The sequence below is a fragment of the Rattus norvegicus genome, chromosome 3 (assembly GCF_021556685.1).
Source record: "Rattus norvegicus strain SHRSP/BbbUtx chromosome 3, alternate assembly SHRSP_T2T, whole genome shotgun sequence".
Taxonomy (NCBI): Eukaryota; Metazoa; Chordata; class Mammalia; order Rodentia; family Muridae; genus Rattus; species Rattus norvegicus.
The window spans coordinates 11977758-11991335 of record NC_141536.1 but is presented as its reverse complement, the minus strand read 5'-3'; the positions used below and the strand labels follow the sequence as shown (position 1 = coordinate 11991335).

At 54.1% G+C, this 13578-nt stretch overlaps 1 protein-coding gene across 1 annotated transcript; it reads right to left on the bottom strand.

The window, feature by feature from the left end:
- Window positions 1-435: 435 nt before the first annotated feature.
- On the bottom strand, window positions 436-13359 carry Slc27a4 (solute carrier family 27 member 4). Its single transcript, NM_001100706.1, is given in 13 exon segments — window positions 436-1398; window positions 3738-3884; window positions 3960-4124; window positions 4304-4441; window positions 4995-5121; window positions 5263-5472; window positions 5673-5782; window positions 6640-6731; window positions 6835-6904; window positions 8440-8598; window positions 9972-10366; window positions 11658-11824; window positions 13034-13359. Coding segments are annotated over 12 exon segments (1932 nt in total). The 5' UTR covers window positions 11819-11824; window positions 13034-13359; the 3' UTR covers window positions 436-1240.
- Between the last annotated feature and the right edge of the window lie 219 nt (window positions 13360-13578).

Genomic DNA, 13578 nt, shown 5'->3' with positions numbered 1-13578 from the left:
ACAGCGGCCTCCTGGCCAAGAAGACAGAGTTTAGACATGAAACTCACAGGAAGCCTCAGAGGAGTGGGAAGGCTCCAATGGGTCGTTTGGAACAGATGACAGATGAAACAACAGGGCACAGGCCTTGGGACAGTTCTGTGCAGGGGAAGGTTTTCCCTCAAAGACTTCCCACTCCTAAAGACTTCGAGTAGTTCCTGAATTCCCCCAATCATCCACATCATTCAGGAGACACTTGCCCAAAGTCACATGCTTCTTCTAAAGGTTAAGTTCACAAGTTTAGCATCCTATCAGATCTGGTGGGAGCTTCTCCTAAGGAGTTATAGGAAGGCAGATCTTTAGGAAGGGGAAGGAGTGTGGTAGTTACTGGCCTCATCCCAAGAGCTAAGTAAAAGGGACAGAGGGGAAGGAGCTAGCCAAGGAACCAGACTGTCAGACTAAGAGGAGTCAAGGCAGAGTTTATTAGCCCCTGAGCCTCCCCTCATGCCCTCTCCACCCACAGTCAGGCTAGGACAGATGGAGAAGGCAACACACAGGGACAGACTCACAGACAGGCAGGAAGCCTGCATCTGAGAGACAGACAGGACACCCCCCTCCCTCCCTAAGACAAGGACAAGGGAATCTGGAGAAACAAGGAGTGTGTGTGTGTGTGTGCGATCCCGACTTCTTGAGACAGGGGCCCAGTGGCCACATGCTGTCCTCCTTTCCCCAGAGGTGCAGACAGGGCTAAGTGACACTTTGGCCACATGCTGTCCTCCTTTCCCCAGAGGTGCAGACAGGGCTAGGTGACACTTTGGCAGCTTTGGACCAAGATCCTCTGTGGACACGGGATGGCTGGCCACTTCAGTCTCTGGCCACTTAGCTTCCTGAGTCGAGAGGCTTTTGTCTTGGTTCATTTGTAAGCTCCCTTCTTTTTGGAGGGATCTCAGTGACTCCTCTCCCACATCCTGGCCCGCTGGACCCAAGACATCATCCTAAAGGTGCCTGTCAGTAAGCCTGGAGCCAGGGGCCACGCCTGGACCAGAAGACACAGCTTGGATGAGACTTTCACAGAAAGCCTCTGGAGGGTGGGGGAAGCGGCAGTGAGTCAGTCACTTGGCAGTTTGGGAGAGGGGGATCAGCACCTAGGGGTGGAGGTGCGGGCCCTGCTAGCTTTGGTCTGGCCTTGCCCAGGACCCCTCTGGGGTGGAAGCTGGGGCTCTGAATCCAGCATCCTCTGGCCCTCAGAGGGATGTGGGGGAAATCACAGCTTCTCCTCGCCTGCCTGGATGCGGGTATAGGCCTCTTGGTCCAGTGCAACATAGCAGCCTGTCCGGGCATCCAAATAGAAGAGTGGGTCTTTCACAACAGACGGGTCAAAGCCCTCCTTCCGCAACTCTGTCTTCTGGAACTTGAAGGTTCCTAGAGAGTGGGGAAGAAAATTCAGAAAGTGCAAGGCAGGCATTGGAGCTAGAAATCTGATGACAAGAGCTGAGAAAAGGAGAGTTAGGGAGCGGAGAAAGGACACAGGGATATCGCTGATGGACAGCAGCGTAGAGGCCAGAATCTGAGTCCCTTTTATTTGAGCACTGAATGGATGCAGAGGCATCAACATCTTGAGGCAGATGCCCGATCATATTCTAAGATGCATGTGTTTTCCTTCTTCATTTTTTTCCTTTTGAACAGGGTCTCACTAGATAGTCCTGGCTGTCCTTCAAACCCACAGAGATCCCCTGGTCCTTAGATCTACAGTGCTGGGATTAAGGGGGTGAGTCACCACGGGGTTTTTTTGTTTGTTTGTTTTGTTGGGTTTTTTTTGTTGTTGTTGTTGGTTTTTTGTTTTTTGTTTTGTTTTGTTTTTGGTTTTTTTGGTGTTGTTGTTTTGCCAAAGTCATCACACAGTAAGCAAGTGATAGCCAGTATTTGAACCTGGGAATGACAGACCCTCTCCCTGGATCTGCTAACCTCTGAAATGCCAGCTATTGCTCCCAACAGAAACTGCACTCCCCCAAACCAGACTGGCCTTCTAACTTGCTCTGAAGCAATACTGTGGAATTCCTTGACTCTAGGCCTCCATGCCATTCCACCCCCATGCTCTTGGTGGGGTGGCGGGGAGAGATGCCTAGAGATCAGACCAGCCTTGGAAGAATGAGCAGCTTTATCTCTCATAAAACCAACCCAGACGAGTCCCTTCGACCAGCACTGCTCGTGTGCAAGTTCCTCGGTCACACCAACTCTATCTCAAATGCTCAATTCCTCCACGGTGCTAAGTGCCACCGCAGTGGACAGCAGAGATGCCGAACACCCCTCCCAGCACAGTTTTGCTGGATGGGGCTACAGAGGAGGGGGGCTATCGCCTCTGCTGCCCCACCAACACCTCACAGTGGAATCCAAACCCCACATCACTAACCCACAGAATGTGGCCCCCAGAGACCCTTGCATGTAGTGCTCTGTCCCTGCTTGTCCTGGCAGAGTCACACAGCCAGCCCTCAGGAAGCTCAGTCTCAGTTGTGAGGCTGGCACCTGTGTCCCCCCCTATGTCACACCAGAGCCTAGCCCCCTCCCACCGTTTCATGTGTTGCATGGGCTACAGATGTCCATGAGCTGACACAGACCTCAGCAGCCAGACAAGGCTTGGAACTGACGACACATGGGAGGGAGGGGGTCAGGCACATGGACCCCAGGGGAGCAGCCAGGGAAGACACTGAGCAATGGGAGAGCCAAGGAGGACAAGAAGGAGAGCATGGGTTGGGGATTTAGCTCAGTGGTAGAGCGCTTGCCTAGGAAGCGCAAGGCCCTGGGTTCAGTCCCCAGCTCCGAAAAAAAGAACCAAAAAAAAAAAAAAAAAAAAGGAGAGCATGGTGGGCCTAGACAGGAGTTTCTACACTCCCTCCCTGACTTGGAACCCCTGACAGCCATCAGCAGACCAATACTAGAAGGATGTCAGTGTGCTACCATGTGACCACAGACCCACCCACAGTCCACTCTTGGACACATCAACTCCTCCTGAGACATCTACAGTTCTTTGCCACTGTCTACCTCATAGCTGGAGACCTCTGTAGGACACAATCTTACATTTAGATAGCTTCCTACTGTTTCTAGGCTATCCACTCCCATAGATCCTATAGATCCTATAGGCTTCTGGTCCTGATGGCCTCTGCTGACGGCCCATAGCACACTACCCTGAAAGCATCCAGGTTTGGGGGTCTCTTCTCTTCCTTTTAATTTACTGGTCTACCATTTGCCTGCATGCCTTATTATTTCCTTATTACTACTTTTCTGTGGTACTGGGAATCAAACCTAAGCGCTCATGTGCGTTAGACAAGCTCTCCCACTGAGTTCTGTCCCCAGTCTATTGTGCCGTGATCTGCTTTGCTGCTGCTGAGAGTCTTGGGCACTGTAAAGCCAAGGCTGGCCTCCTCCCTCCGTTCTGAAGCATCAGGATTACAGTGTTAGCACACCAAGCCCATTCCATACCTTTGGAATTTCTTTAGAATTTTTCTCCTCTGGGTCCTAGAGAAAAGATTCTGAGAGCCTAAAGCCTAGTCAGACCAGTGCTTCGGAACCACAGTACCAGAGGCATGGTACAGGATCATGCTAAGGGATGGTGAACCTTCTTTGAAGGCTTGCACACATCCACCCAGGACAGCAATGTCTCAGCCGTGGGGCAAGGCTGTTTGTCAAGGTCAGAGATTAGGCAGAGGGCTCAGACTACAGAAAGACCCAGCCCTGAAAGCCAGGGGCTGGAACCAGGGACAGACCTGTTTTGTGCAGCTCAGGCAAGAAGCGGAGGAAGATGGGGCGGGCGTACAGGGGCAGCTCCTTTTTCAAGGTCTGTGCAAAGCTCTCCAGGTCACAGTTGCTAGTGGGGCTTGCCACAGCAGCCATTCCTGCTCGGCCCTCAGCTCCTGGAGTGGGAGGGTACACAGTCAGTGGCAGGCAATGTCCTGACATGCCCACCATCCCCTCCTCTCCACACGTACCTGGCACCTCAACACCATAAACAGCCACATCTGCCATCTGAAGCAGGCGGCTGAGTGTGCCCTCCACTTCAGTGGTAGACACATTCTCCCCTTTCCAGCGGAACGTGTCCCCTGTGCGGTCTCGGAAGTACAGGTAGCCCAGCTCATCCATCACCAGCACGTCACCTAGGGAGGGTACAGTTAGTCATGACTGGGCCAGCCTGGCTCCAGACCCAGGTTGAGTCAGACAGTTACCACAGGGGCTGGGCTTCGGGGAGTCCAGGATGTGCTCTCTGAGACTGTGGAAGCTCTCCTCATCTCTCCCTGTCCCGTCTGGAAGGGGTAGCAAACAGCAGGGGGCTCACCAGTGAGGTAGGCTTGGTCCCCTTTCTTGAAGACATCACTAGCAATCTTCTTGTTGTTGGCACCCTGGTTGAGGTAGCCATCAAAACGGCGTAGGGGGTCCTGCTGGATGATGCGACCCACCAGCTGGCCTGGCTGGCCTAGGGACAAGAAAGCCAGTCAGGTGTGGCCTCCTCTACCTGTCTTCACCCACAAAGGCACCCTGCATCCTAAGCTGACTTAATGCTGTCACAGAAATACCCCATTTGTCTCCTGGATGGGAGGTGGCAGGGAGCAGGAGCACGTGTAGGCAGTTCTGGAGCAGTGACTGAATTGATCCAGGAAAGAGCAGACACTCAACAAACCCAGGCCCGACAGGACAGCCAGGCAACCTGGTACCTCTGAGCCCCACACCCGTCCAGCTCTCCTCAATGAGTGTCACACACTTTACTACACACAACCCGAGTCAGGCACTGCCATCAGCCCTGCGTGAAGGTGAGGGGCTGGTCATGTATGAGGCTGGCTTTAGTACACTATAGGCTGATGGCCAGGATGGGGCCTTGTCAGGAAGTGTGCAGATGGCATGATGAGGAAGGGTTAGTGACAGCAGTGGGTAAAGCAGAACCCACACTCAGGACAGTTTATCCACACTGATGACTACCCTCCATGACAAGACCTTCCCCGTCAAATGTCCAATTCCCTCCTGGGGCAGACCTGGTTGACAGGGAATGCAGACGCCATCGGGTCCCCGGATCAGTTCCATGGTATCCTCATTGACTCGTACCAAGCGGATGGGGTACACAAAGGACAGGATGCGGCTATTGAAGCCACAGGCCCCCACCTGCAAAGGCCGAGACTCAGGCCAGGGCTGCATGGACTCCCCAATAGACGGGGCTGGGGGGTCTGGTATCCATTCTCATGCTGGAACTGCAAACCTAGGGCCTGAGGTGACCCATCCCACAGCAGCCTCATTAGACCTCACCTGGCTGTCAAAGTTGCCCAAGCTACAGTTGCACTCGGTGGCCCCGTAGAACTCGGCCACTTGGGGAATGTGGAAACGGCTGGAGAAGTCGGTCCAGATGGACTGCCGGAGACCGTTGCCCAGTGCCATGCGCACCTTGTGCCGAGACTCAGCCTCACGGGGTGGCTGGTTCAGGAGGTAGCGGCAAAGCTCACCAATGTACTGTACAATCTGGGGTGAGTGTGGTGTGAGTGAGGATGTCCCACTTCGTCACCTCCCCAGAGGCCGAACAGTCCCTCCCCTCTCTGGGCCTCAGATTTCCCATCTGAGCAATGAAGACATCCATTGCCCAAGAGACTATTCTGAAGTCTCAGCTGTTCAGATGCCTCCGTGTGTGGTGGCAGGGGGAGACGTGGGAATGGGGCACTCACTGTGCAGTTGTACTTGATACAGTCATCCCAGAACCGGGAGGCTGAAAACTTCTTCCGGATCACCACAGTCATGCCGTGGAGTACGCACTGGCCAATCCCCACAATGTTTCCTGAAGTCAGAGGGGCCTGGAGATTAGGACAGAGAACCCAACCCAGAGCCTCCCTCCTCTCATTCAGGCCTGCCTCTTCTGAGACAGTGTCTCATATAGTCCAGGCTAGCCTCAAATTTGCTGTGTAGTAGAAGATAGACCTCCACCTCCACTTCCCAAGTGCTAGATTATAGGGGTTCACTGCCACAACCAGCTTCCAGTCCTGCCTCTTCACAGGCCCTTCCTCAGTCTCCTCCTGTTCTGTCCTGCTAACTGGCCACACCTCTTCCCTACCTGCCATGTCTCCACAGTGCCTGTAGGATCAAACCCACACTTTTTGCCTACACAGCTGCCACTCAACCAGATATGACTGCTTTCCTACCTGGGATGTTTCATCTAGGTCTTCTCAGCCCCCACCACTGGTCTTCCTGTGTGTGACACTTGTGCTTCCTCACTGTGACCCCTCCTACCTTTTCTAAGTCGTCTCTTCCTGAGTGTCAGGTAGGTTCCCAACACAGACCGGCTCTGTGGTGTGGAGTGGCCATAACTCTGCCCGGCTCCAAAGAGACCTTCTTAAAGTCTTGGAGGTCAGAATGATGTCAAGCTACCTTCCCTTGTTCCTATAACCAAGCAGTAACGCTATGTGTCTGCCGAAAACAACCTCAGGACACAGCACGCAAGATGCCCTCCAGGATACTGACCCCTGCCAGGAACCTCATATCATCATCAGTGGGCAACAAGACTATGGTTGGAGTCAGTCGATGGCCCTGCCTGAATCTAAACCCAGATTTGAGCTCCCACGTTTCCTGTAAGTGGCTAGGAAAGTGAGGCTTCCAAAGGCACAGGGAGCTGGCTGCTACGGGCAGGCCCAGGGTTACCTGCTGAGTGGTAGAGGGGGAGGCAGTCATAGACAATGTCATCAGGCCGCATGCGGAATCCATAGTACACCAGGGCAGCCATTCGGTAATACCTTTGAGGGTACAGGGCAAAGAGGTCAGTGGGACCCTGGGATGGCAAGAGGAAGCTTCCCAGTCCCACACAGCCCATGTCCACCCTGGGCACTTGTCCCTTACCTGCTGTGCACCACAATGGCAGCTTTGGGTAGCCCCGTGGTGCCCGACGTGTAGATATAGAAGAGCTTATCTGAAGGAAACAGACATGTAGTGCGGGTCACCGGGAGAGCGGCTGCAGGACCGTGTGGGGAGATGGGCAGTGCATGCCCCTCAGCCTATTTCTGTCCTTCTTCCAGGAGACCTACTGATGATGTCAACAGCACCTACCCCTCCAGGCTCACGCAGAGCCAGGCGGAGCGAAAGAGCAGTGGTTGAGATGGACAGAGACGGCCCCTCTGAGGTCCCAGCTGAGTGGAACAGTCATATGAAGGCAAACACTTCAACACCAAGCCTAACCACGGGAACGCAGGACGGATGACAGCTAAGTACCCACTGGCTCTGCTTATAGGAGCCAGGGTGGTGTCAGGAGGGCTTCTAGAAGGAGCAGATGCCTGCTTCCAGGCTTAGGTACAGGGGAGTGTTAGCTGAGCACGGCGGTGTATAACTTTAGTGCTCGGGAGGCAGAGACAGGAGGGTCCCCTAAGTTTGAGACACAGCAAGCTAAAGGACACTGAGAACTACATAGACAGATGCCATCTTAGAACAAAAAGAACGAAGGCAGAGCATGGTGGCCTTCAACCACAGCACCCAGGAGAATCCCAGCAGAGGCATGGATCTCTGTGAGTTCAAGGCCAGCCTGGACTACAGACTGAGTTTCAGGACAGCCAGGGCCACACAGAGACCCTGTCTCAAACAACAGGAGAAAAGAATAAAAGAAGCAGGCACTACAGCCGCTCCACACCACTGGTGTGCATTACCCACCAAGGCGGCACTGTCACCAAGGACCAAGCCCCGTGTCACAGTAGCTGTGAGTTTCTCAGGTCAGGAACTATGCTGGACGGCACTGCCAGCAGGAACCTCAGGCACTGGCACCTGCTGTGTGCCAGCCCTGGGTAGTATGAGGGTAAGGGGGAGCCAACCATGGTCCCTGCCCTCAGGTGGCTTCTGGAAACGTGTAGGAAAAGAGGGAAAGGAGAGGCTCCATACTGGCAATAACAAGTAACAGCCCCGCCTGCTGATACCCTAGCCTCAGGGTCGACCTTTATGATAAGCCCATAAAGTCGATTGCTACTCTCCCTAACTTTATTGCAGCGGGACCTGAGGCTCAGAGGGCAGGTCGGTGGCTCTGATCACACCAGGAAGTAGCAGACCAGACCAGAAGTCAGATGGGGCTCAGTAGCCACCAGGCAATAGAGCAGCAGCTGAAGGGCTATCAGGCTCCAGTAGAGGAAGACTCCAGGAGGGTTTCCTGGAGGAGAGGGCAAAGGCTCGACCTGGCAGAGCCTACACTCAACAAGCTGGGAGGATACGCTGAGGGTCTCACACTTATCCTCCTCGCCACCTGGCTAAGACTCAAAGCAAGTTGCAGGGTACACACAGTCCCACACATAAGCCATTACCATGGGCTACTCTACAAATCGACAATTTCACCTTCCCCGCCCCATTTTCCAGGTGGAAAAAGGGAAGTGCCTCAACCTGTTCGAGGCCCATGGCAAGTTTGCAGCCCTGAGGCCAGCACTGTGTTCTGGAACACTTCAGAACCCTCCAGTGTACAGTGAGGCCCACCTGTAAAACCCTTGTCTGGGATGCTGGGCAGGTGCTTCGGGGCATCTTCCAGCAGAGGGTCCAGATGCTCTGTGTTGGCAGGCACGGTGCTGGGCTCCCAGGAACCAGAGCAGAAGAGGGTGAGTGTGGGGTCCAGGATAGCCTGGATCTCATAGACAGCTGAAGAGGAGACACTGCAGGTCAGCACGCAGGCTAGGAAACCGGTGTTCCCAGGACCCTTGTCATGCATGGCTGACAGTCAGGGGAGACTGGCTGGTGTGGGGAATGGATGAAACACATTTACTATTGATAAGAGATGCATTTCCCATGAACTTCTTAGGAACCACGATGGCTTACTCATGGGCTCCTGCTCACAGAACTGGGAGGTAGCTACCAACACCAATTCCCTTCCTCCCTGCCCTCTGACCCTGCTAAAAAAGAAGAGGAAGAACAGAAGGAGAGATAGGAGGAGGAGGAAGAAGGGGAGGAAGAGGAGGAAGAAGAGGAAGAGGAGTAGGAAGAGGAGTGGGGAGGAAAGTAGCTATTATCTGGCCTGATAATGCTATGCAATCCAATCCTCCTGCCTCCTAGTGCTGGGATTCTTGGTATATAACATCATGTTAGCTACCATCAGCCCATTTTACAGATGGGGAAAGTGATGCTAAAGTGGAAGAGATGTTGCAATCTCACACTGAATTTTTTTTTTTTTTACCTGCTCTATTATGGTGTTTTGTCAGAGACAGAGGACAAGAGGAGGATCCCATTCCCAAAAAAACTTTTCTTGGGCCTCTTGGAGCTACAGAGACTCCATCTACCCTGGGCATGAGACAATCCTGGCCTGCTGGTCTGCTTTCTCTGGCCTTAAATTCCTTCTTCAGTGCTATGAATGGAACCCAGGGCCTTGAGGAAGCCAAGAAAGCTATGTCCTCAGTCTTTCTGGCTTCCCTCTGACTGACCTAAGGGCTTCTCTCCTACTGTACTCTTTCTTCTCCACTTGGAGCATCTTAATGCCTCTCCTATTACCTCACAGCCACAGTAGCATAGGAACAGAGACTGAAGACTGTGGTCCAGCCCAAGATCAACTCCTAAGCCTGCTGTGTCTGTGTGACTCTGGGTGAACACTGCACTTCCCATCCAACCTGTCTCGCAGTCCAAAAACCAAGATGACAATTGCTGTCTCCTCAGTCCTAGTGAGGATCAAAGCTTTGCACAGCACTGCCGGTCCCTGATTCAGCAGTAAGTAAAATCAGGTCTGAGAGGAAAGAAGGGACCGAGTTCTGCTCCCCCTTTATAGATGAAGTAGACGAGGCCAATCTACCCAGGACCGGACAGCGCTGGCCACTCTGTGGATACTTAAGAGCAAGACCTTTTTGAGATTTGTGGTGCTTCGGGTGGGGAAACTGAGGCTCAGGGGACCTGTGGTTCATAACGGCACTGCAGCATCCCTGGCTGTGTCCAGAAGCTCTGGTGCCAAGACTCATGCAGCCTCCCTCAGGGATAAAACAGAGCGGTCAGCTGTGCAAGGTCCCGTGGGTCTCCCACGTAGAGCTCACCTGAGGCCATCTCGCTGCCAAAGATGAGGGCTCGTGCCTTTGAGGTGTCAAGGCAGTGGCGCAGGGCATCCCGCCTAAGGTTGGTGTTGATGAGTGCCGCCTCCACGCCCAGCTTGGCCATGCCTAGCCACAGACCCACAAACTCGTTACGGTTTTCCATAAAGAGAGCAACTACATTGCCTGAGACCAGGCCCCGGGCCTGCAGGAAGTTGGCCACACTGCTGGAGTAGTCATCCAGCTGGCGGAAGGTCCAGTGAGTATTCGTGCCCTCGAAAATCAGGGCTGTCTTGTCGGGGTGGCGCCGAACCACTGAGGCAAACAGCAAGGGCACTGTCTTCCGCTCCTGAAGGTACCGTCGGACCTTGGTCTTCACCTTCAGGAGCACCATGCCGCCGCTGTGTGGGAGCAAAGAAGTCGTGAGTGCTAAACCAGGCTCCTGACACCTCAGCCCAGGCTGCTGTCCAAACGGCCTGAGGCTCAGGAACCAGCTAGCTAGCTTCCATTCTTTTGGTTCTTAGGGACAGGGTTTCTCTATGTAGCCCTGGTTGTCTTCAGACTCAAAGACAACCAGGTGCCTCTGCCTCCCAAGTGCTGGGATTCAAGGTGCACACCACCAGGGGTTCTACTCTCATTCTCTTCTCTTCAAAGTCTACTGTTCTGCTAGAAGCCCCAAGCCCATAGTCTAGATTCACTACCTGGAGATCTGGAGCTTCCCTTAACCCTCACTGCCATAGAAAATCAGGGATGAGTTTTTCTCCCTGTAGGTAGAGGCAGGTACCTGTCACCTTTACTACTTTGTCTCCTAGGCCTTCTCTATGCTGGGCACAGGGAAAACGTCCAGTGATTTTGGAAACCCCACCCTCACCCCATCAACTGCTAGCTTCTTTGTCAGTACTGGGTCCTTCAGCTGTGCTCTGTCCACCCTCCCTGCACAGCACCTTTCAAGCAGGGACCTTTCCCTCCAGGAGACCTCCTGGATTTCTGGCCTAAGTTCCCTGTCTGAGGCTCCCACAGCTCCTGTGAGGCCCCTAGACACCTTTATAGTCAGCCCAGACTGACCAACGCTGAGCTGTCTGTCCATCCTAGGCAAGGCTCCCTGCTCTGGGTACTAGAATGTCGGAGTGAGCAAGACCACCGGGGTCTCTGCAGCAATGGCACAGACAGTTTAGGGAGTTACTTCGCCCCTTTTTTACCTCCTAAAAGTCTGAGCTTCACAGATGGAGCCTGCCTTCTTCCCCTCTGGACTTCGGAACCAGCCTAGCACCTAGCATATAGCAGCTAGGAGCAATTTCTCCCAGACATCTAACTCAGGGTTTGTGCTAGCATCCATTGCCCCCCTGGGCTCTCTCAGGCTGTGCCAATCTAAGAAAAGGTACTTTCCCACTGGGGTCTTCTTCACCTTGTCATGAACAGTGCCCTCAGGACCCTTCACAGACATGTCTTCAACAAGTCTGCTCTGATGTGTGCCCCAGCTTCCAAAACCCGCCCAGGTCAAGGAGTCTCAGACTGAGGAGATTCCTTGAGAGACTTTGACCTTGGAGATGAAAGTTCTAGGTATGATTGCCAGGAGAAGGGAAGAGAAGACGCTGTTCCTTTAATGACCCAGATGCCTCATGCTGGTGGGGATAACGGCTGGTAAAGTCCAGCACAGTTGAGACCCCAAGTGAGGCTAGATATGGTACTCACAAGACATCTCTCCTGACCGTCTTGATGAAGACCCGGATGAAACGCCAGCCACCAGACCCCAAGTACAGGAGCAACAAGGAGAATCCCACCTGGGTCCAGGGTAGCTTCAGCACCAGCTTGGAGAACAGCAGCGCCCCCACCAGAGATGCTCCAAGCAGCATTGTGGCCTGCAGGTGTAAGGTGGTCAGGAGACTCAAACAACTATTTCTTTCCGAGCCTCTACCTCTTCACCAACAGCCACTTTAGTGTGATCTCAAAGGGTCAACCTATGGGCTTGCCTAGTCACCTCAAAAGGTGTGGCTTAGAAGGGACTTGAGATATAAAAAGCTCTGGGGTTAAGAAACAAGAGGATGATCTAGCTTCTGGTTTTATCTTTGACTGCCTCGCCAAGTGACCTTGGGCTAGCCCCTTTCCTACCTCAGGCCATAGCACCTTGCTCTATGCAGTGGGGTTAGTAAGACTTGTTCTTAGAGTCTTTCTAGCCCAAATAGGACAATCCATTCACCTATATTCAAATACCCTAACAAAGATTGCTGGGAGAGAGGATTGATATAAGTGCCTCTGGCTTGACTCCTCTCCTAGGGACTTCAGGAGGTTCTGGAGATAACAACACCCAAAAAGGGTAGCTTCCTGGGAAGGGGACGGAGCCCTGCACTGTCTCTGCCCACAGACTCAAGGCAGTGACGTGCCTCTATTGGGCCATAGAGGGCTAGCCAGCAAATGGGTTAGAGGCAGGAGGGGCTTAAGAGGTGACAGCTCAGGGGTAGGGTGGGAAGACGTGACTGTCGGGCAGGAGAAGGATTTTGAAGCACTGTACTCACCTATACCCACATATTCAGATGACTCTTTGGGGACTAGGGCTGAGGAGAAGGGGAAAACCTGTGTTGAAGTCCAGGGCAGAAATTAAGGCCCAAGCTCTATTCCTGCTTCTTTATGAATTTAGTCAAGAGGACAGCTAATGGACTGCTTTTCCTGGGAAGAGTGGAAGGTCAAAGATACGAAGTAGCCTGAATATCTCCAAGCTAGGCGGAGGACCACGGCCTGGACCATAGGGAATCCCTTATGAGACTGCCTTCTGGAGAAAAGCATTAAGCTATGGGTGGGAGGACTATTGCAGGATCGCTAAGATCCTTAGCTCTCTGATTTGACAGAGCCAGTCAGAAAAGAGGCTAGGAGCCGGTCCAAGACCGCTGAGAGAGGAGACAGGAGGGGTGCCGTGGACCGACCTGCCTCTAGACAGCCAGGACATCAGAGCGCTCGCAGTGCTGGAAGAAAGAGGGCGCGCCCCTCAGCCCGAGCCGGCGCCGCCGTCTCCCCCCTGCTCGGCCTGGCACGTTTTCCCTGCTCAGAAAGCCGCTGTCCCCGCCTTAGCTCACCTGGCTGCGGCTGCGCGGCGCGGAGCCCCGTCAGGATGCGGCCCGGTTGCGGCAGCGGAGTGCGATGCGCTGGGGGCATCGGCCGCCCCGGGGCGCACACAGCCGAGTTCGGCGCGTCTGGCCCACTCCTCGCCCTTGTAGGGTCTGTACCTCTGTCGCGCTCCACCCCCACCCGCCTCCCGCACCCGCACCGGCTGTGCCGGCCGGCAGCACCGCCTTCCCTGCCGTCCCCGCAGAGGGCGAGCTTCTGAGCCCGTGTTCCACAGCGCAACCCAGCCTCAGCGCGCCCGACACCGCCCAGCCCCTTCAGCCCTGCGCGCGCCACTGCCTCCGCAGGCGCCGGGCCTGCTGGGAGTGATAGGCCGAGCTGCACGACATGCTGGGAGTTGTAGTCCTAGTAACCTAACCGGCTCTGGCTGCTGAAATTGTCCTGGTCTGGCAGTGTGTAGATCTGTTCCTTGGGTTATCCCTTTCTGCAATTCCCTGGACCAGGAGACCCAGGTACAATATACCCGCCCACAGACCATTCGAGAATCCAGAGCCAG